This window comes from Annulohypoxylon maeteangense (genome assembly GCF_022496945.1).
Source record: "Annulohypoxylon maeteangense strain CBS 123835 unplaced genomic scaffold GGS22scaffold_11, whole genome shotgun sequence".
NCBI classification, from domain to species: domain Eukaryota; kingdom Fungi; phylum Ascomycota; class Sordariomycetes; order Xylariales; family Hypoxylaceae; genus Annulohypoxylon; species Annulohypoxylon maeteangense.
Window position 1 is genome coordinate 147,093 of NW_025953258.1, and position 19,144 is coordinate 166,236.

General features: G+C 47.0%; 5 protein-coding genes across 5 annotated transcripts; 3 read left to right on the top strand and 2 right to left on the bottom strand.

Annotated features, from left to right (window-relative positions):
• Positions 1 to 504: 504 nt before the first annotated feature.
• On the bottom strand, positions 505 to 4,270 carry GGS22DRAFT_194950 (uncharacterized protein; the record flags this gene model as incomplete). The annotated part of the gene is made up of 6 exons (XM_047965588.1): positions 3,641 to 4,270; positions 2,576 to 3,589; positions 2,409 to 2,520; positions 2,097 to 2,351; positions 1,596 to 2,038; positions 505 to 1,544 (listed from the first exon to the last, which is right to left on the bottom strand). The coding sequence occupies exons 1-6, from the start codon at positions 4,134 to 4,136 to the stop codon at positions 505 to 507; spliced, it is 3,360 nt and encodes a 1,119-aa protein (XP_047817534.1). The 5' UTR covers positions 4,137 to 4,270.
• Positions 4,271 to 4,515: 245 nt separating this feature from the next.
• GGS22DRAFT_189668 (SNF2 family N-terminal domain-containing protein) lies at positions 4,516 to 8,171 on the top strand (the record flags this gene model as incomplete). Its single annotated transcript, XM_047964883.1, has 12 exons — positions 4,516 to 5,058; positions 5,119 to 5,681; positions 5,735 to 5,842; positions 5,898 to 6,100; positions 6,156 to 6,186; positions 6,250 to 6,443; positions 6,496 to 7,402; positions 7,468 to 7,653; positions 7,741 to 7,788; positions 7,841 to 7,910; positions 8,003 to 8,101; positions 8,151 to 8,171. The coding sequence occupies 12 exons, from the start codon at positions 4,516 to 4,518 to the stop codon at positions 8,169 to 8,171; spliced, it is 2,973 nt and encodes a 990-aa protein (XP_047817535.1).
• A 2,764-nt stretch (positions 8,172 to 10,935) lies between these two features.
• GGS22DRAFT_165873 (alcohol dehydrogenase GroES domain protein) lies at positions 10,936 to 12,556 on the top strand. The gene has a single exon (XM_047961758.1). It carries the CDS (start codon positions 11,334 to 11,336, stop codon positions 12,390 to 12,392), a length of 1,059 nt encoding a protein of 352 aa, XP_047817536.1. The 5' UTR covers positions 10,936 to 11,333; the 3' UTR covers positions 12,393 to 12,556.
• Positions 12,557 to 12,878: 322 nt separating this feature from the next.
• On the bottom strand, positions 12,879 to 15,188 carry GGS22DRAFT_165874 (fungal trichothecene efflux pump). The gene is made up of 2 exons (XM_047961759.1): positions 13,590 to 15,188; positions 12,879 to 13,538 (listed from the first exon to the last, which is right to left on the bottom strand). The coding sequence occupies exons 1-2, from the start codon at positions 14,911 to 14,913 to the stop codon at positions 13,045 to 13,047; spliced, it is 1,818 nt and encodes a 605-aa protein (XP_047817537.1). The 5' UTR covers positions 14,914 to 15,188; the 3' UTR covers positions 12,879 to 13,044.
• Positions 15,189 to 16,398: 1,210 nt separating this feature from the next.
• GGS22DRAFT_165875 (uncharacterized protein) lies at positions 16,399 to 18,724 on the top strand. Its single transcript, XM_047961760.1, has 5 exons — positions 16,399 to 17,260; positions 17,333 to 17,542; positions 17,593 to 17,731; positions 17,801 to 17,855; positions 17,936 to 18,724. The coding sequence occupies exons 1-5, from the start codon at positions 17,114 to 17,116 to the stop codon at positions 18,543 to 18,545; spliced, it is 1,161 nt and encodes a 386-aa protein (XP_047817538.1). The 5' UTR covers positions 16,399 to 17,113; the 3' UTR covers positions 18,546 to 18,724.
• Positions 18,725 to 19,144: the final 420 nt, after the last annotated feature.

A 19,144-nucleotide genomic window follows, 5' to 3' on the forward strand; every position in this document is an offset into this window, starting at 1 on the left:
CTGTTGCAGTAGAAAACTGATCGATGTATGAGTGGTTGAAGTCAAGGCCATACATGGGCTATTTGGTTCGAAGGGCTTTGATCTCATATAACTAGCAAGTTTATAAAAGGCTTCTAGCCCGGATATCCAGTTGAAGAGACGGCTCAGCAGCATACAACCAACTTCAATCCACTGAGCTCTTGAAGGCCATTCATATGAACCTGGTTGCAAAGACCTTCTAGTGGATCCGAGTTTGTACTTTCGTTGATTTAATTCATCGTTGTAGAAGAGGTTGAGGTTAGAGGTGTATAGGTGAAATAAGGTTTCTGTTTGGTGTCAATTGAGTCATCGCGAGTACAAGTAGTTGTACGGCGATTTGTATGCGGGGAAAGGTACCTTTGATTCTGGCGGGGTACTGCGCGGGAAAAATCCGTACTTTATACTACGCGGCCAGTATTACTCTGAAAAAATAATAATTAAAATATATACTTTTTTTATATATTATAACATTTTATTACATTATTCCTAAGATAATGAATTAGAAAAATATCCTTTTCCTAAGTTATACTTATGATCTTCACTATTAAGATGAATTTCGAAGTTCTTGAACGAAGTGTGTGGATCCGGTTCATATAACTTGCCCGAGCAGACATTACAGCAAATTCGGGGGAAGAAGTAAAAGCTGATATGGAGAGACGAGGTATCTAGTAGAGGCATTTCTTGGTCCGTAAATATCATGCCAGTGATGACATTAACCGCACCGTAACGCATGACTCCCTCGAATAGGCCGTTTCGATAGGCTCCTTGTCTCTGCTTGATCTCCCCAAGCCCCTGTTGAAGCCATATTGGAGGAGGAGGGTAGATTTCTGAAATGTAATGATCATTTTTAGGTATTGTGCGAATGGCTTTTACACAACCAATCTCTGGATAGGCCTCATAGATGGGTTCGCCCTCTGGAGTCCTAGCGTAATGTAGCTGATATTTTCTGGATTGTAAACGCTCCACGTATCCCCTTTCCTCCTTACTAGGCTGAGGTGATATCATCCCGTCATGTTGTATAATACTTGCACTGATATCCCCTGGGTTCAGAATCTGGTTTGTCTCGTCCATGGATTGGTCTTGCCATACCCGGGTACTCTCTGAGATTGTAGTGTTCTTGTGGGCAATATTTGTTAATTTATCTGAGACCCGTCGTATCGACTTTCGAGCTGGTTGAGAAACGTGGTATCTCTTCACATGATTCCTAAGAGCTTGTACCGACACAAAGGGAGGATTCTGGCAACCGGGGAAATTGCATTGGGGCTGCGGTAAGTGAGTCATCTCGTGATGCAATCGAAGTGCTTCGGATTCAAAACCAAATGTGGCTCGCGGACAAGAGGCGAGTCGACAAGTATATGCGTGTCCTCGAAATTGGCTTTTGAAAGCATCGAGTTCTTCAGCCGAGACTCCAGGATAATCGTTTTGGGCGAGCAGAAATTTGACGGACTCTTCATAAGATGCCAGCATGCTTGATAACCCATCTTGCAGTGGTATACTCGCTGAAGGAACATAGTTTCCAGCAATTCCTGTTTCACTGTTAATGGGTTAACTATATCGGTGCAGGTAAAAATGCTCACTATTAGTTTGAAGATTTGATTCAAGTCCCTGAAGCGATCTAGCCCATAATGCAGACTCTACTTCTTTCCGAAGTAAAGGATCCAGTATATTTTCCAGTCGTTTGTCCTCGAATACTGGGACGGAATTATTTTTTGAGTCCGGTAAATGACTTCGGAGACCAGAAAGCTTCTTTGCTAGTTCCTCTGCGAGGTCAAATATAATAGAGGGACCGCGGGAATAAGTGGATGCTGCGTGGGACAATAGATATTCAATCCAATATTCGGTAGAATATACATGAAACCCGTGCAAACCTCTAGCCACTCGTAGGTACCTAGTATCTTTAGGGTATGGGCTGCCGAAGATATTTGATCCGGATAGGAGACATGTGATTGTGGCTATACCATGTTCCGTAACGGCTTCTCTTTCGTCAATAACGAAGTTACTTGACGATGATTGAAGAAACCTGACAATTATATGAGTAATCTCAATGAATGATTATCCGTTATAATATGGAAACTTACTCTTTAACTGATACGTGGATAAAAGCCAACGTATTATCTCGACGTTCTTCGATCAAAGTACCACAGATATTCAAAATATATGTGGGAGCAAGGTGAGCGATATCTGGGTCTCCAGCACTGAAAGACAACGCAGACAGGAATTCCATCCTTTTCAGCGGCCGCCTTGCAAATGCAATCCAAGAGAAAATAGATTTAACACGATCCGCCGATTGGGTATCCAAACGGACTAGGATTTGAGTTAGGATCTTTCGGTAACTACGGACAAGTTAGTACTTATTGGGCTATCAAGTTAATAAGAAGGGCCGGGTTTACAAATCGGATAACTCTTTTGGAAGCTCGTTTACGGACGATTTGACTTCGGAGCCTCTGTAGAATATTTTGTTATCGAGGAAGTCAAGAAGTAAGCGCGCATAGAGGAACATTCCTAAGAGAGTGTTAGTTCACCATGGCTAAAGATGCGCTATCCCGACCTGACTTACCGTCAGACTTCTTTGTAATCTCATCTCTAATATCCTTCATTTCGTCTGAATTGAGGTGGAGTTGGACGAACTTTTCATGAAGGGTTAATAGTCTCTGCCACGTATAGTGCTTTATAGCTAATCCCATGTTCTCTTTCTCTTCGGCGAGGGAAAGCACCTGTCCTTTCCGAAGGCGGGAAGACATAGACGGCGAGACACGACTAGAAATGAGGACTTTACAAGTTGTTCGGATAGAAGAAGGGGACCTGGACGTGATTTGGTTTATCAAAGTAGCCACACTAGCCTGTTTTTGTGCGTCACACTCGTTCACGCCATCAATGACAATCCAGATGTACTCATTTTGGCGGGGATCGTGGGATATGCTTGCGAGGAGATCATGTAGAAGTCTTTCAAGGGTAGGTATTGCAGGGGACTTCTTTCCCAAGACATACTCTTCATAGACGTGAGCGACGAGGTCGCAATCTTTCTGGAGTAACTGGAGAAGCATCGATCGGAGGACATGTTCGTAGGTAGTAGAGTAAGGATACAACTGTGTGCAAAAATGGGAAATAACAAACATCTTGGCTTTCCTCATGAAGTTAATAAGTTGTGCTGATAAGACACTTTTTCCAGTTCCAGGGCCACCTTGCAGCCAGAGGACGTTTGTCTCCGGCCTTTGCTGAAGAAACGAGCTGATTTTCTTATCTTTCAAAGCCCAACTACATGTCCCCGGGTACTTGGATCCTTCGGCCGATATAGAATCGAAGATAGTCAGTTGCTCCGATTCGTCTGCGTTGAGCCACGAAATAATAGACCGATATTTCGTGGCAGCTTGCTCTTCTTCAAATTGCTTCGTTTTGTCCTGACTTTCTTCTTTCCATGTATAAATATCCTGCCGTAACTTCTGTAAGTCTGAGATATGATGGGCCTCCGCTTCTTTATCTATAAGTTCTCCATGACGGTCTAAATCCTGGAAGATATTGTCAAACCGGTTCTGGAAACGACCCCATGATGTGAGGAACAACAGCTTCCAACCTGAAAGGGAGTCAGACATAACTTAAGCAACGGGGAAATCACCACACTGACCGCTCCGATGAACGAATTTATAAGCGTGTTTGTGGAACTGAAGTATGTCGGCGTAGTATATAGCAAGTGTTTGCTGGAAATCTGGCTTGTTGCTAAAGGTGGTGCCGAGAACTTCAAATCTTTTTAACGACTCGGCAATTCTTGAGTACCCCTTGATGATTTTTTCGAAGGCTTCTACGTATTCAGAGGCGACTCGTAGAATCAAGGTGATTGGAGCCCATATCCAAGCTAGGTATGGTGTGCCATTACATACAACATCCACAGCCTTAGCGTAGTGTTCGAGACCTTGAAAGAGAGGTCCAAGTCGTCGCATATTTCGAAGACATTGCCTCGCAGCAAGCTGGTTTTCAATATCAAGGGCTGCTTTCCTGATATGTTGAAGTGTTGAGTCAGGAAAGTCGCGGGAGTCGGCGGGAGTAATGGTACGGTCAAGCTCTTCGAATGCTGTCCTTATGGTTCGGATAGCTGGCGCTGAAACTGGGTTTTTTAAAGGCATTTCGAATGATAATTGAGCTTCGACTACCCAGGTACCTAGGTAGTTAGATGATTATCATTGAAATTAAGTAGCTGGTGACTTTACCTATTTAATCGACAGGTTCTGAAGTCATGAACATAGGCAGGCAGGTAGGTAGGTAAAGAGAAGAGATTAGAGAACTGTTGGCTCGTACGTACATACCTATCTACCTACATATGCCCAGCTTTAGGTGCCTATCCGCAGTAAGGCATAGCCACCGCCACTACAACCTGAACCTGATACGTGGACCTATAGACAATCAAATTTATCATCGCTCATTCTTCCTACGATTCTACAAATTTCGGCCATGAGCTGAGATTCTGCGACGTCCGCATTACCTGGTACTATTCTCATCGCACAAATGGATTTCGATCATGGATCCCATCGCCCTTCGAAGCGACCTCGGTTCAACCTTCCTCCACTTTCATGGGCAGTATCGACACAAGAGCGATTAAATTTGGAGTTTCCCCAGCACCCTACTGCTAAGCTAGGACTGAATTATGATTCTATATCACTTCCGCCACCTAACAGATTGTACGAATCCGCTTCCAACAGCAGCCTATCTCCTAAAATTGGGCCAGAACTTGCGCCTTTCAGTTATGCACAGCCGACCTACCCCCCACTGCCAGTCGATGGTATGAGACCGCCAGTGCCTCAACCCTACAGCCCTTACCAACCTTCTCAGGCCGAACGCTCTATATATGCATCCGGTACACGTCCCCAACTCACCAGTCCGGCCTTGGAAGATAATCCCGGACTCCAATCACACATAAGGCCTTTATCTCAAGCGCATTCAGCAACGCCTCCACTGCAGGACGTTACAAATAGAACAACATGGCCTGAACATGATTACAATGCCCAAGTGAATGTCCCGTGCAGCCCAGCTTCAAACCAGAGCGAGACGGTTTGTTTTGGAATGGTTGGTTGATACGCCTTTTATATCCCTCCAAACTAACATTCAAAGGTATCCCACATACCTGGTACATGTGAGCAGTTGGGGACAGTAGAAATTCTACCAGAGTTTCCAGTTCGTCTTAATAGTCCAGGTATGTTTAGTCTGGAAGGTAAAGAAGATATGAGCGGTCGTATCCAGTCAGCACACAGCCAAATGATCCACGGCTTACTCGAAGAGCAAACCCTCGAACTTCATGTAAACTGTGTCCTGAATACACACTCAGCAAAGACGAAATCATTCCGGAAGTCCAAGTTGTTACCATGTATATTAGAGATCACTGTATATGGACCACTAGATCTCTACGATGAAATCGGCAGTTGGTTCCAAGAATACGAAATTTACCTTCAGGATCCTCGGATATGTCATCTGGACGTTAGATACTATAACCCTCACAGACTCTCGTCGGACAACCTTGAATCCCATACTTTAGTTTCCGAGGTAATAAACAAGAATTTGGCCTTAATACCTCTTCAGCATGTCGTCGAGCAGACCGATATGCTGGATGTTCTGAGTAATAGTGCCGATTTAGAAGAGACCCCACAACCAGAAGCTATAAGAGCAACATTGAAGAAGTATTCTCCATTAACTTAGCGTCTCTTGTTATCATACTAATAGCTCATGCTAGACATCAAAAACAAGCTCTTACATTTATGCTCCATCGAGAAAAGGGTTCGATAAACGCCGAGGGATGTAAAGATATTTGGGAGACTGTCAATAATGACCACGGGCGAGTGTGAGTATTGCTTGGCGGCATTATTCCATTATAGAACCGACTAACATTATCCTAGATTTGTCAATACAATTACGAATACCTACCAGACCGAAGAACCCCCGCAGTTCAGCGGCGGCATCATTGCAGACCCTATGGGTCTCGGTAAAACATTGAGCATGATTTCCTTAGTAGCTACTGACATCGACGCCCGTTACGGGCTTAGAGCTTTGGATACTGAGAGGGGAATAGGCACTACACTTATCATCATCCCTCCGCCACGTAAGTTTCCCTTCGTGTATCTGATATCACACGTACAAGAACTTATCGACATTAGTAATTGGTACCTGGGAGGAGCAGCTAAATGAGTATGCTATTATACATCAAGTCGCACCCTTACCAACCTACTACTTATGCTAACAATATATTAGACACGTATTTGGAGATTGTTTGAAATATTGCCGCCACCATGGCAAAACTAGATTGAAAGACCTAACAGAACTTGAAAACGTGAATGTGGTATTAACGACATTTCATACCGTTTCGGCGGAGTGGAGCGCAGATGCAAGCGCGGCCGACTCCATCTTATTCTCAGTTCGCTGGCGAAGGGTAATTTTAGACGAAGGTAGGCTCCTTTCAATTTGATATAATACATTTCAATCTTAACGGTTATCTAGCACATTTCATCAGAAACGGGAATTCAAGAATGTCCCGTGCTGTATGCGCACTTGAGTCCGAGTGTCGATGGGCTGTTACGGGCACTCCTATCCAAAACCGACTTACCGATCTGGCAACTCTCTTTAAATTCGTTCGGGTCCACCCATATAGTGATCCCAGACGGTTTGAATCTGATATTTCAAATCTTTGGAAATCAGGAGAGGAGGAAGAAGCTGTTCGAAGACTCAAGCGTCTCTCAGCTTTCCTCTTACTCCGTAGACCTAAAGGGACCATCAACCTTCCCGCTAGGCAAAATCTTTTATTACCTGTTGATTTCAACCATGAAGAAAGGCAGGTATATGACAGTATGCGGAACCAGGTTATCACCAGAATCGATGAAGCTCTGCATGGCATCTCCGGGGTGCCTAGGGCTAGTTCATATCGCAACGCACTCCAACAAATTGAATCATTACGATTATTCTGTAACTTAGGGTTGCGATACCACTCGAGACACAAAAGTGATGGGGGTTTACTTCCAAGTTCAGAAGAGTGGCTCAAAGTAGCCCAACGTACCTTCGACTCCCAAAGAGAAATAACGCCAATATCATGCAGGCAATGCTCTTCGGTGGCTGAACCAACAGCAGAATGGTTGAATGAGCCAAGCACAACTCGACGAAGCGCACAGTTTTTCGAATGCTTGAAGTTTGTGTGCGGTGATTGCATGGATAAACTTAACCGCAGCGGCCATTCGATGACTTGCGGTCATAATCCTTCATGTGCTGTAGCCGCTGTTTCGACAAATAGCACTGCTCTGGAGGAGACTCCAGATCTTGAAGCAGCTGAAATGGGCACGTCTTTTACTAGTCTTCCTTCGAAGATTAAAGCTCTAGTAGCAGATCTCAAGAATAAACCCACTGGTGTCAAATGGTACATCTCATTCAAAGGAGACCCCCCTCCACCCAAGATATTTAGGTACTAATCGGCGGCAATAGTGTTATATTTTCTACTTGGAGACTTACCCTTGATGTCGTCCAAGCTGGATTGAGTAATGCAGGAATACGGAGCACCCGCTTCGACGGCAAAGTTCCTCAGAAGGACAGACAATCAGTCATAGACAATTTCAGAGCAGATCCGAGTGTCAGGGTAATGCTACTCACTCTCTCTTGCGGTGCAGTTGGGTAAGAACCTACCTACCTACCTACCTACCTACCATCTCATCAACCCACCCTTGACCTAATTACGGGACAACCACTTACATGTAATAGTCTCACCCTTACGGTAGCGTCGCGTGCGTATCTCATGGAACCACATTGGTAATACCTATGCTTCACTTTACACTCTGTCTTGTCGTTTCTGACGAACCAGGAACCCAACTCTCGAAGAGCAAGCCCTGGCACGGGTTCACCGGCTCGGGCAGGAGAAGGAAGTCACAACTGTGCGTCTTTATATACGCGACTCGTTCGAGGAGGCAAGTTGGTCCGGATGATGTCTTTAGGTGCTCACCTAGGTACACTAACACCTCAATAGCAAGTTATGCAAGTGCAAGAATCGAAAAAGCAACTCGCTGGTGTGCTATTATCACCACACGACGGCAAGAACACGGACAACAGCCTCGTAGGACTGGAGGTAAGACAGCAACAATGTATTTTGACGCTTCCAATTGACACTTGAACAGAAATTGCGCGCATTGCTTTGATGTCCAGCTTGGAACAAGAGAGGGTGTGAACAGATTGATTGTAGCCGAATATTTCTTCCCAAAAGGGGTAACGAGTCATGTAGCACAACAGGAGGCTGTATGCATAGAAATAGATCTAACTAAGAGGATTGGATTTCAGTTTTCGGTGAACAGAACACTGCCCTCCCTTTTACTAACCATTTCGTAACGCTTCCCAATGATGGCAATGTACCTATAACCTGATGCATATAGGTACTACCTACCTACCCAATGCACCCCAAAGTTTGACAGAATACCGATGAAGCCCAGAGCCTACATTCGTAACTTAAGGCGTCAACCGGAGTCTAATAGGATGTACATATCAGGTAGGTAGGTATGGAAGGCTGCCAGCTATGAGATGGCGCAGCCTGCTTTTCGATGCGGTACGCAAACCGGTAGACTGGAAGGATCTTCCACCCCTACACTGCCGTCTCTTGGAGGCGTCTTCGATCCATTATCAACCTATAGAATTACATCTTGCCCCCAGCAAGAACGCAAAGCCTGCATATTGATTGCTACCTACATGCCGTGAAACGATCAAGTATCAATCTTTATCAGATCATGACCAGCAAATAGGGATGCATTGGGACGACTTGGTTACACGTAGATGTATATGTGTCGCATTCAATCCTTCAAGTGCTATGTTGTAATAGTTAATAGTATAGATACCTGTTTTTAGATTCTGACATCGCGCTTCTATGAGTCGCATTTAGTAGGTATTGTTGCGACGACGTACCGGAATGACCTACGATTTCGTGCGCGCTTCCTGAATAACGTGGCGCTAAATGCGCTCCCCATACTGCACGATAATCCTTTTCCGTCCGGAGATCGACATGGCCGTAGCAAATCGGTGTATGTGATGAGCATGAGGCTTGCAGACGAAAAGACAGGCTGGCGCCACGGCGGTCTTAGTCGCTACGTAGTACGTATTTCGCCTTGTGAAAATTGATTCTGCTTTGTAAAAACACTTAACTTGGCAGCTGTCTGGGACTCTGGGTGTGCTGGACGTACAGAAGGCGCATTCAAAACATTTTGCCATAGGCTGATCAACACCAGCTGGCGGTGTATCCGCTCACAGCTGTCACCCAGCTGCTGACTGCTGGCTCCGATTCCCATGACAGCTGCAAACACTCATATCAACAGTTGGCTTGCAGCTGTGGCCCACTTCAATGCCAGCTGTTGCCGATCTACCTATGGCAAAATGTTTTGAATGCGCCTTCTGTACGGACCTTGGGCTAACATAACGGAGCCTTGCAAGCGTGTATCCACCAGTTCGATCTCGATCACGATGCTCCGTTTCTCAGTCTCGATGAACTAAACTTTAATATTCATCGTGAATATCCATTCTGATTCCCCTGATTGCTGCAGGTAATTAGGTAATCTATGAATAGAGTCTTAAGCGAGATGGAAGCACTGGCCATAATGTGTTCTTACCATCGACTCGCCATGGATATTAGCTGCTAGGATATGAAGATATTTCAATGATTGGCAGTCAAAGCGTTCGGTCTCAATAGCTTGGCCCGGCGTAAACAGATGTGAGAATCGTCTAGGACCTCACAGGCCATGATATGTCCTTTCACCCCTTCCCCCATACCCGTTCTGTTTTGGATCCCTAGAACCGCTGCAGCCGCTGCTACCGCTATCTAGACTCCATGTCTGTTAATCTTTTCGGCTCACGGCAGAACCTAATCTGTCGACATTGTGTCCTTGTCGTTAGTGATTTAATTACGATCCGACTAGGTGTTAGATAGTTGCTTAGTGTTTGGCTTATAAACTGGGCCAAATAGTTGAGCAAAAGCGGAGTTTCACAGGGAAGTTAGCTGGATATCAGATATTTCACTGGCATGATGCTGACAAACCTACGGAAGAACTCAGCTGGCTATCTCTTTATGGTAAAATATTATTGCTCTAGTTTAGTCTGTAAAAATTGTGATATTCTTATGCCTGCCTACCTCTTCTTAGACTTCATATTTTAGGAAAAGACGAGCATGATACTACTACTTCATCCTTTGACCTATCCCTATTAGTCGTCTTGATCAACCCATAATGATTTACCATTCACCCTAGCATGTACCAAACACGAAGTTTTCCCACCAATTCTGGCAAGAATCGATCCGAGAAGAGAAAGTCCATGTCTCAAGATGCAAACTACCCATGATGACTAACTAGCATGGAAGATGATATCCATGTTGACAACGGTGTTTTCCGTCAAAGAGGTCGAGCCAGCATTGAAATATTCTGGATTGGCCGACCGAACCTTGCGAGACTGGTACAATACAGTCGCATCGTTGCAGTTTTGCATCGCATACTCCTATCGTGCCCCCCCGGAACACGTGCTAGCTGTGATTTACAAGGACCCCAGGCCCTACAGCACACTAGGGAAGCGGTCTGTCGATCCGCGATGTTTCTTACAGTGTGTAACATCCAGGTAACATCCCAAAATACTGTATGTAGCTGACGACCGTCTGGTAGCGATTCTCGGCATGGCCGATTCTGGTTAGGGCAGACTCCATGACGGGACCCTGCAACAACGGGACGGCCCCGGTTATGGCCCTGTCTAGCGCAAGAAGCCTGGACAGAACAATTTCACGCTATTTCCCGACAAGTCAGGGGATATTTGTACTAACCCCCACACGCTATTCTGCTTCTCCGAGCCTGCAAGCCTGCGAGTATTTGCCATGTGGAGCCCTGTATAGCATGATGATAATGCTAGAGCCTAGCAGGCTGGCACTGGCAGGTCAGGTATGTACATACACCAACGAACATATTGTCATGCTCGGCAATCCAGATATCTGGATCATGTTGATTAGAGAACGGTACGAATAGAGCTGAGCGATGAAACCTATACTCTCCACCGTAGTTCCAGTAGTTTGTACCTAAAAGAGCTGATCTACAACTCGATCTGCCAGTGAACGCAGCTGTTGTAAGGGTGAGGCGCGGTAACATTCGTCTTCGCCTACGGTCGGATTTAGGGGTAACACAGGAAGCCGTTCCTTCACAGAAACCAAATTGAAATAGACAGCCATTACAGCGTACTTTGATATCATAACAAAAATCAAACTAAGAATCACGGAGTCACATCAAGCCAGAAGACCATTACCTAAACCAAACCTACCAGTCCCATACCTACCTCCCTCGCACACAATGAAAGCCTACAAATTAACCCAATGGGGGCAACCAGGCCAATACGTCGACGTGCCCAAGCCCACCCCCGGGCCCAGCGACGTGCTAATCCGTATGAAAGCCGCGGGCCTCTGCCGTTCAGACCTCGACATGGTCGACAGCAAGCCTGGCTCAGCGCCTTACGCGAACTCTCTGGAGGCAGGGTACATCCTGGGGCACGAGAACGCGGGCATCGTCTCAGAAACCGGGAGCGCAGTAACGGACCTTAAGGTCGGCGAAGCCGTAGTCGTGCACCACATGCGGCACTGCGGCAACTGCGAGTACTGCACCGACAACGCGGAGCAGCACTGCGAGGCCTTCAAGCGCAACGCGATCGGCATGACGCGCGGCTGCGGCATCGACGGCGGACTAGCGGAGTTCCTCCTCGTCCCGCGCACAGAGGTCATTTCCATCGGCGACGGCGACCCCGTGCTCTACGCGCCGCTCACTGATGCGGGGGTTACCGCCTACCACGCCATACAGACCGCGATCCAGCGACTGAAGCCCGGGACCAGCGCTGCGTTGATCGGGATCGGGGGGCTCGGGTCCTACGGCGTGCAGTTCGTCAAGCTGCTCTCCTCAGCGCGTATTTTCGCAATCGACAACATCCCGGAACGTCTGGAAACCGCGCAGGAAGTCGGGGCGGACGAAACCGTGCTGTTCGCCGGCGACGGCAGCGCCGCGGCGCGGGAGATACTGGCGAAGACCGGGGGGCGCGGGGTCGATGCGATCGTTGACTTCGTGGGGACTTCGGGGACGCTGGGGCTCGCGGCGAAGATATCGCGGCCGCGGGGACGGATTGTGCTTGTTGGGATGCAAGGGGGGACGTTGGAGGTTGGGTGGGGGTTGTTGGCGACGAGTTGTGAGTTTGCGATTAGTTTGGGCAGTACGAGACAGGATCTGCGCGAGGTGTGTGATTTGGCCCGGAATGGGAAGTTGAGGATCGATGTTGAGAGGTTTGGCTTTGAGGAGCTGGATAGGGCGTATGAGGCCCTCAGGAATGGGTCGTTGAAGGGGAGGGCGGTGGTGGTGTTCTCGTAGATATTGGATGCTGATAGGTGCTTCTGTAGGGCTACCTTGATGTCTTACCTTGATGACTACCTCGTATGATAGGAGGTATGCTGCTGCTTTTGCAGGCAATATCTCATGAAGAAAATACAAAATAGGTACTTAGGTACATATTCAATGCTCAATATTCCATCATAGACAGTGTTCGTTCGATGATTATTACTGGCTTTACTATGGTGTGGTGGTATCAAGCGAGTAGATCCCACGGAGCGCTAGAAGGGTTCACCGCATAGGTTAGGCCTTGCTAATTTCGGTCACCAGTAACTCCCTTGTCCTGTTTCAGTCAAAGTCCAAGGCGTTCTAGAAATCTGTACATAGTAGGTACCTAGTATAATCAAGTGGTCTGTAAGAGGATTGGATGGGATTATACATTACTATTAGTGTCGTTATAGATACCTATATACTGGGTGAGGTTGCTAAATACTAGGTAATTTACTAAAACAAAAGAAACTTATGTTGGTTTAATGACAGTTTTTTTTCTCTTCTAATATGGTGCAGTCTAAGCTGTAAGGTCTAGATACAAAGTTTTGACGACGCAAAGAGATCTATGTGCAAAATTACATGTACATAACTCCGGCTTTTTACAAGGAGTACTGCAAGAAGTTAGCTTTCTAGGCTTTTCCGCTTAAGCCTCTCCTTCAGAGGTTTTTGTAATTTGCTTTGTCTCGGTAACTGCCTCTCCGTCCTGCGTGGGGGAACGGTCGACCAATGACAAGACGTCCTTGTCCGTATCGCTCTTGTGGTAGAGTTGTCGGCTGACGTGGTCTGTTAAGTGGCTGTCGAAGTCGCGGATGCAGAGAGCTGCAATGAGAGAAACAAGACCCAAGGCCAGACCGGTGTAGTAAGGGTATGTGTAGGCGCCAGCGTAGGCCTGAGCAATACTTTGAGATGCTACTGTGAGGATGTCGTCGTTCATTCCGGGTACAGCTCGGAGAGCATCTTCGGTTCCGACAGAGACAGCCGAAAGAAGGGCCGTTACAGATGATGAAGGTAAACCGGCTGCGGTAACGGCAGGGACAACGATCGACGTCAATTTCTCGGGGAGCTTGTTTGCTATCTCAGCTGTAAAGACTGCAGTAAAAATGGAGCCAACAACACTACGCATCGCAGAAACGACAGCTGCATATATGTTAGTTCAGTGCCTCGAATATTAGTTAGGATAAAACATACCAAAGGCGACACCAAGGTCCATATCAGATGCGACGTATTGGACCATAAGCATAGTGACAACTTCACCCCATCCTACGGGAATAGTAGCTAGGAACGAAAAAGCAGCAGCCCGTCCCTGTTGATCTGTCTGGATCGAGGCCATGGCTCCAATAAACGCGGACATCCAAGCACATCCGATAATGAGCTGCCAGCGAATATGCTTGATGATATGGAACAGAGAACCGACAAAAACAATACCAGCCCAAGCTCCAAACGCGACCGTTGTAGTAAGCCAAGCTGTTGTCTCCCAATCGCTGTTACCGAAAACTCTCGTGACTTGCGAAGGCCAGGTGATTTGTAGAGCGACGTTGAGGCAACCGGTGACGGCCGAGATGACCACGATAGGGGTAAAACCAGTCAGGTCCTTGAAGAAGTGCATCGGGATGATGGGGCGCTCTGCCCCGCCGAAGATTTCATACAGGATGAAAGCGACAAGACATACGAATCCTGAAATGAGAAGACCGAGAATCGTGGCGGAATCCCAGGCCAATGGCTGACCGCCCCAAGAAACACCAAGTAGAAACAGTGCCAGGCCGGCGACGAGCAAGAATACTCCAAGAAAGTCTATCTTCTTGATCTCGTCGATTGTCTTGCTTTCTTTTCCGTGCATTTGGGTGAAGGACGGGGGGAAGTAGAAGAAGTAGAATAAGATCGTTCCGGGAATCATGAAGATGATGTAGATGATGAAGATCCATCTCCAAGTTGTCTGGAGTACAATCCTCTGGCCAAGGTAGGCGCCGAATCCGGTGGCGATGACATTGGGAATGACGACCAAGACAGTAGCTAGGTACTTCGTCTTGTTGGTCGCGAGTTCACCGGTGAGTAGAGGGTAAGAGGCCGGCGGGCCTGAGGCGAGTCCGAGCAAGACATTGGCACCTATCAAGACGTCCATGTTCTTCGCCGTGCACGCGACGATCCCGCCGACTATTCCCAGGAGGTTAGCGCCGATAGCCAACCATCGGCGACCGAACCGATCCGATAGTCGGCCAAAGAGCAGAATGCTGATGCAGTCGCAAACGGTCCAGACGATAGAGAACAGACTTGCATTTGCGCTTGGGCCAATATCCCGGTTGATGGCGGTGATCACAGCGGCGCCGACTGAGAAGGCCCAGTATGTGCCTAACAGACTGAATCCTATACCACCAAACGTGCCAATGACTCGAGTGCTAGAGTAGTATCCTGCCGGTAGCTGTTTCGAGTCGGCAGCCAGCGCCTCAGAACGAAGCTGATCGCCATCTTCTTTCGTGCGCGTGTGAGCGATTGTTGACCCCGCGATATCCGACATGGTGAGATTTGGTGACGAGCATGTAAGATACTAGGTAGTCGAAAAGAAATAAGGAAAAATAGGTTACAGATTATTACAGATTACAGGCGACAGAGACATAGGATAAAAGACACGAGAAAACCCAAACGTTGGCGTTCACGGCCCTTTTCTTGCAGCCTCGATAGTGGGAACAGCTACGAAAAAAGGACACCAGCTAGCCTCAGATCAAGAATCCGAAGGAGCATTCCAAATCCAGTGACAGGCCGGACTAAACCCAGAAGCATCGTATGGTCGACCCAGTTCCTTGGGCAATAGTGAGGGGAAGGGATCCCAGATAGGCACTCGATACATACCAATATGTTCATTATACCGTCTATCAACATGTCTATTCTCCTTAGTATGCGGTGTTTATTACCTTAACTGGAAACAGGATGCAACCCCCTTATCCTGCCAGTCCGGCCAACCTGGAGCCAAACGCAAGTTCCCTTGCATCTAACAGCATGATATTACCTGGGCATACCTACCAGGGCAGTCATCGTCCATTAATCGACCATTACCTAATTTAAGGTCGTCCGCGGTAACCTTTAATAGTTAGGAAGAGTGGAATCGTGGACGATATAGACGATGTAGGCGATGTGGGCGATGTGGGAGAAGTGGACAAAGACGTAAACCATAACGAATATGATCCGATGATCTAGAATTGCCAGCATTGCGCGAACTATATGGATATGGATCTTATTCAGCGAAGCAGAGAATTGCAGGGGGTTCACGCAATCTTACGCCAGCTGGACTGATAGTCTGGTTCAGTACTCAAAGCGTCCTGACGCGGGAAACTGGCCTACTATTTGAGTACTTGCGTGCCGCAATGGCTCGTGCAAACCCAGATGGAACTCCCAATTACCTCCTATGCATTTTACGTCTAGTTATTTGATTTACATATTACCTACTATCTTCCAACACGTCTTAAGAATCAAATATCTTTGTGTGGACCGCCAAAACTACGATCACCGAGCGTAAAATGCCCTTCACTATTCGGGGAATGCAGTTCGTTTCCGCGTATGTATAAGGCGACTAGCATAATTGCCACTGCAAATGTTTGAAATCCAAACCGAGCCAAGCGAGCCACCTTCGGCAAGTACCTTTTGTGCAAATTACTCCAGGGGGGTGACCTGTCGACTTTCATAGAGACGGCCCGAGGTGGCTGACGATGCGCGATGGCTTGTTCAAACATGCCTTGCAGGCTTCAAGGGCCTCTTTCTATGCACTCGAAGGTGTGTGACATGAGTTGCATAGGGAGTGGGTTAGTTGACATTAGTACCCGGTCCTATATCTTGCACAGTTATAACCGGGGGTTGGTTCTACATTTTAAGGTTAACTGCAGTATGGATGCATTTATAGACCAATCAGAGAGCCGATGATTGCATGTATCTATGTACGTATATATAACATGGTCATATGCTTTTTATACATGAGCAAAAGCCACCAGTTATATCCAGCGGAACGGGTCCTGACGACATACGCGTAATTAGAACTCTCTTTTTTACCTGTCAGATTTTGACCTGTTATCTCTTCTCCCGTTGCCGTGGGCTCAAAAGAGTTGCGTTGAGTCGCGAGAGTTGCTAGTGGCTTTACTACCTAATTATGCCCATCTCTGCTATGTACGGCATTCAAGCCGGGGCGAGACGGGAGCTAGTGAGGCTCTCTTGTCTCCTGCCAATACGAACGAGCCAACCTTGTCCTGTGGATTTTAGGATCCGGACCCCAGAAAAAGAACATCAGCATCTTCGCGGTCCTAGCGTCTTACGGACCCTTCCCGTTGCAGGGTGTGCCGGTTTACAACACCCTAGCCCTTTTCTATTGCCGGGGTTTTGCATGGTCGATATGACTACGCCGTTAAGCTTACCAGAGTAACTGATTTGTTCTTTTTGCGAACCCTTTTCCTTTTTCTATGCGAAGAGGAAAAAACCGCGAGATTCAACCCCTGATCTTGAGGATCGACAATAACTCGAAGTCGCTTAGGTAACACTACAGATTGTAACTGCGTGAAAAACTCTGTCTCTGTCCCTGTCTACGAATGTAGACGTCTCTATATTATAAATGAGTTACCAAACCCGCTTTGCGGCCGCCGAGTAAAGAGCGATCCCCATCAGCCGCTGAGACACAGTCACCGCATGCAGTGACTAGCTTCCGCCTCGGAGAATTTCCCCACGAGAAGTCCAAGATGCCGACCCAGGAGGATGTGAACATCGAGTCGTACACCGAGTATGCTCTCGGCATGGCAATATTCCTCACTCGACTCATCACTCGATTAATGCTGGTGGGCTTCCGAGGATTGTACTGGGACGACCTCTTCACTGTTGTTGCTATCGTATGTTATTCTCGCCGGATACTCGGAATCGAATTCAGGAGAAGGGATGGCTAACGAAGATGAACATATTAGTCTTTCTGGACGACGGATTTAGTTATCTTACAACAGATAGGTGTCCATGGAAGTAGTGTCGGACAGACCTACGCATCAGCAGAGCTCCTCGACGATGCCAAGGTGGAAAGTTTTAGAATCGGCGACAAGCTGACCTTCGCTTCTTGGAACTGCTACATCTGCCTCATCTGGTCGATGAAGGCCGTTGTCCTGTTTTACTATGATCGTCTTGTACGTCTTAGACCTGATGCTATTTTCAGGAGAAAGCTAACAACTACTAGACTATGAACCTCTGGCAGAACAAGCTGGCCAGGTATATTCGTATCGGAACTTTAATAACCTTCACTATTGCCATCTTGTTCCAATACTTGCTTTGTACGCCCATCGAGTTGGCATGGCAAGTCAAGCCTTATCCAGGAGGTTAGTAGAAAGATCCGGATACCCCTTTTCCATTCACCAGAGCTATTGTCTAACGGCACTTTGTAACAGATAAATGTGTTTTCCGTAGAGAGAACTACATCATATACCCGATCCTCAGTATTCTGTAAGTTTACACGCCTCCTTTAGCTAGTTGTTTCCTGGAGGTGAACATAGATGATCTAACATAAATTTCACTCGGTGCAGTTCAGATTTGGGTATTATGGCTATTCCACTTCCATTGTTATGGCAGGTCAAGATTCCCGTTTACCGCAAACTTATTCTTGGGTTCCTTTTCGGATCTGGTATCTTCATTATCATCGCTACTCTGCTACGAACGGTTTACTCCCTTCGATCTCTCCTCGATCTCCTCGTCGCTACGCAATGGGCCACCCGCGAATATTTAGTTACCGCATTCGTCGTTTCCGCGCCAGCTATCAAGCCGTTGTTTAGCAAGCGCCTTTGGGGTCTTAAGGGGTCGACAACTCAATCAGGAACCGGTGATCGATATGGGTCTGGTGGATCTGCGCTACGTTCTGGGAAGGGATCCAAGGCCAACAGTCACTCCGTCGTAGTCGAAAGCCAGAACGGCGGCGGAAACACCGGAAGTTCGTCTGGGGGAAAAGCATTCGAGATGCCCTCTCGAGGCTGGCCTAGCAGGAAAGGGAACAATGCCAAGATAAGATTACCGAGCGAAGCGAGCCAGGAACATTTTGTACAGTACTCAGACGAGGAAGCGGGTATCTACGTCACGGAGACGTTTACGGTCTCGAGCGAGGAACGGAAACAAACAGCAAAGAAAACGGATGCTGATTGAGGGAGTGGATCATATGTTGAAGCTCTAACCACGAACGCTTCATGGTCTGAGTTGAGCTCGGCTGGAATGGTGGAGGCATGCCTAGAGCTCGCAGAGCATGTCGTTAGTTGCGTAGACTTCGTTGAAGCTGCCCCTGTATAATACAATTAAACATTAATTCTATCATAGGTAACAGGTTACTCAAGCAGCTAGTTCTGCTAATCCCAGTACCTGAATTGTCCTCTTCATCGTGAATACTGGTCTTTGCTGCTGAATACCTAGTACCTATGGAACAGACCGCTTTGACACTGAGTGAGGCGAAATCTGTTAGTGCCCGTTCATGGAAACCTGTACTGCAATCGGAGATTAGGTACCTATGAATGATATCCATGTGGAGAAATTCAACTAATGGTGTAAGCCTCGAAAGAGGCTGTTATGCAGAAGGATCAAGTTATTTTGGATTCTTACAATACTTTCAGGTGCATATTTCAATAGCCTACCTACATTTCAATCTGTTGGAAGACGAAGTTATCCAATCACCCCAGGCGCACCACAATTCACGGAGGTTCCATATCAGTAACCATCTAGACTTGTTCGAGTTTGCGATTTCATATACCTCC

Bases quoted from the DNA above. Each gene is read 5' to 3' on its own strand.
- GGS22DRAFT_165873 (XM_047961758.1), top strand. From the start codon at position 11,334: ATGAAAGCCTACAAATTAACCCAATGGGGGCAACCAGGCCAATACGTC.
- GGS22DRAFT_165874 (XM_047961759.1), bottom strand. From the start codon at position 14,913: ATGTCGGATATCGCGGGGTCAACAATCGCTCACACGCGCACGAAAGAA. The intron at 13,539-13,589 runs GTATGTTTTATC...ACATATATGCAG, and splicing joins GGACCTTGGTGTCGCCTTTG to CTGTCGTTTCTGCGATGCGT.
- GGS22DRAFT_165875 (XM_047961760.1), top strand. From the start codon at position 17,114: ATGCCGACCCAGGAGGATGTGAACATCGAGTCGTACACCGAGTATGCT. The intron at 17,543-17,592 runs GTACGTCTTAGA...AACAACTACTAG, and splicing joins TGTTTTACTATGATCGTCTT to ACTATGAACCTCTGGCAGAA. The intron at 17,732-17,800 runs GTTAGTAGAAAG...ACTTTGTAACAG, and splicing joins AGTCAAGCCTTATCCAGGAG to ATAAATGTGTTTTCCGTAGA.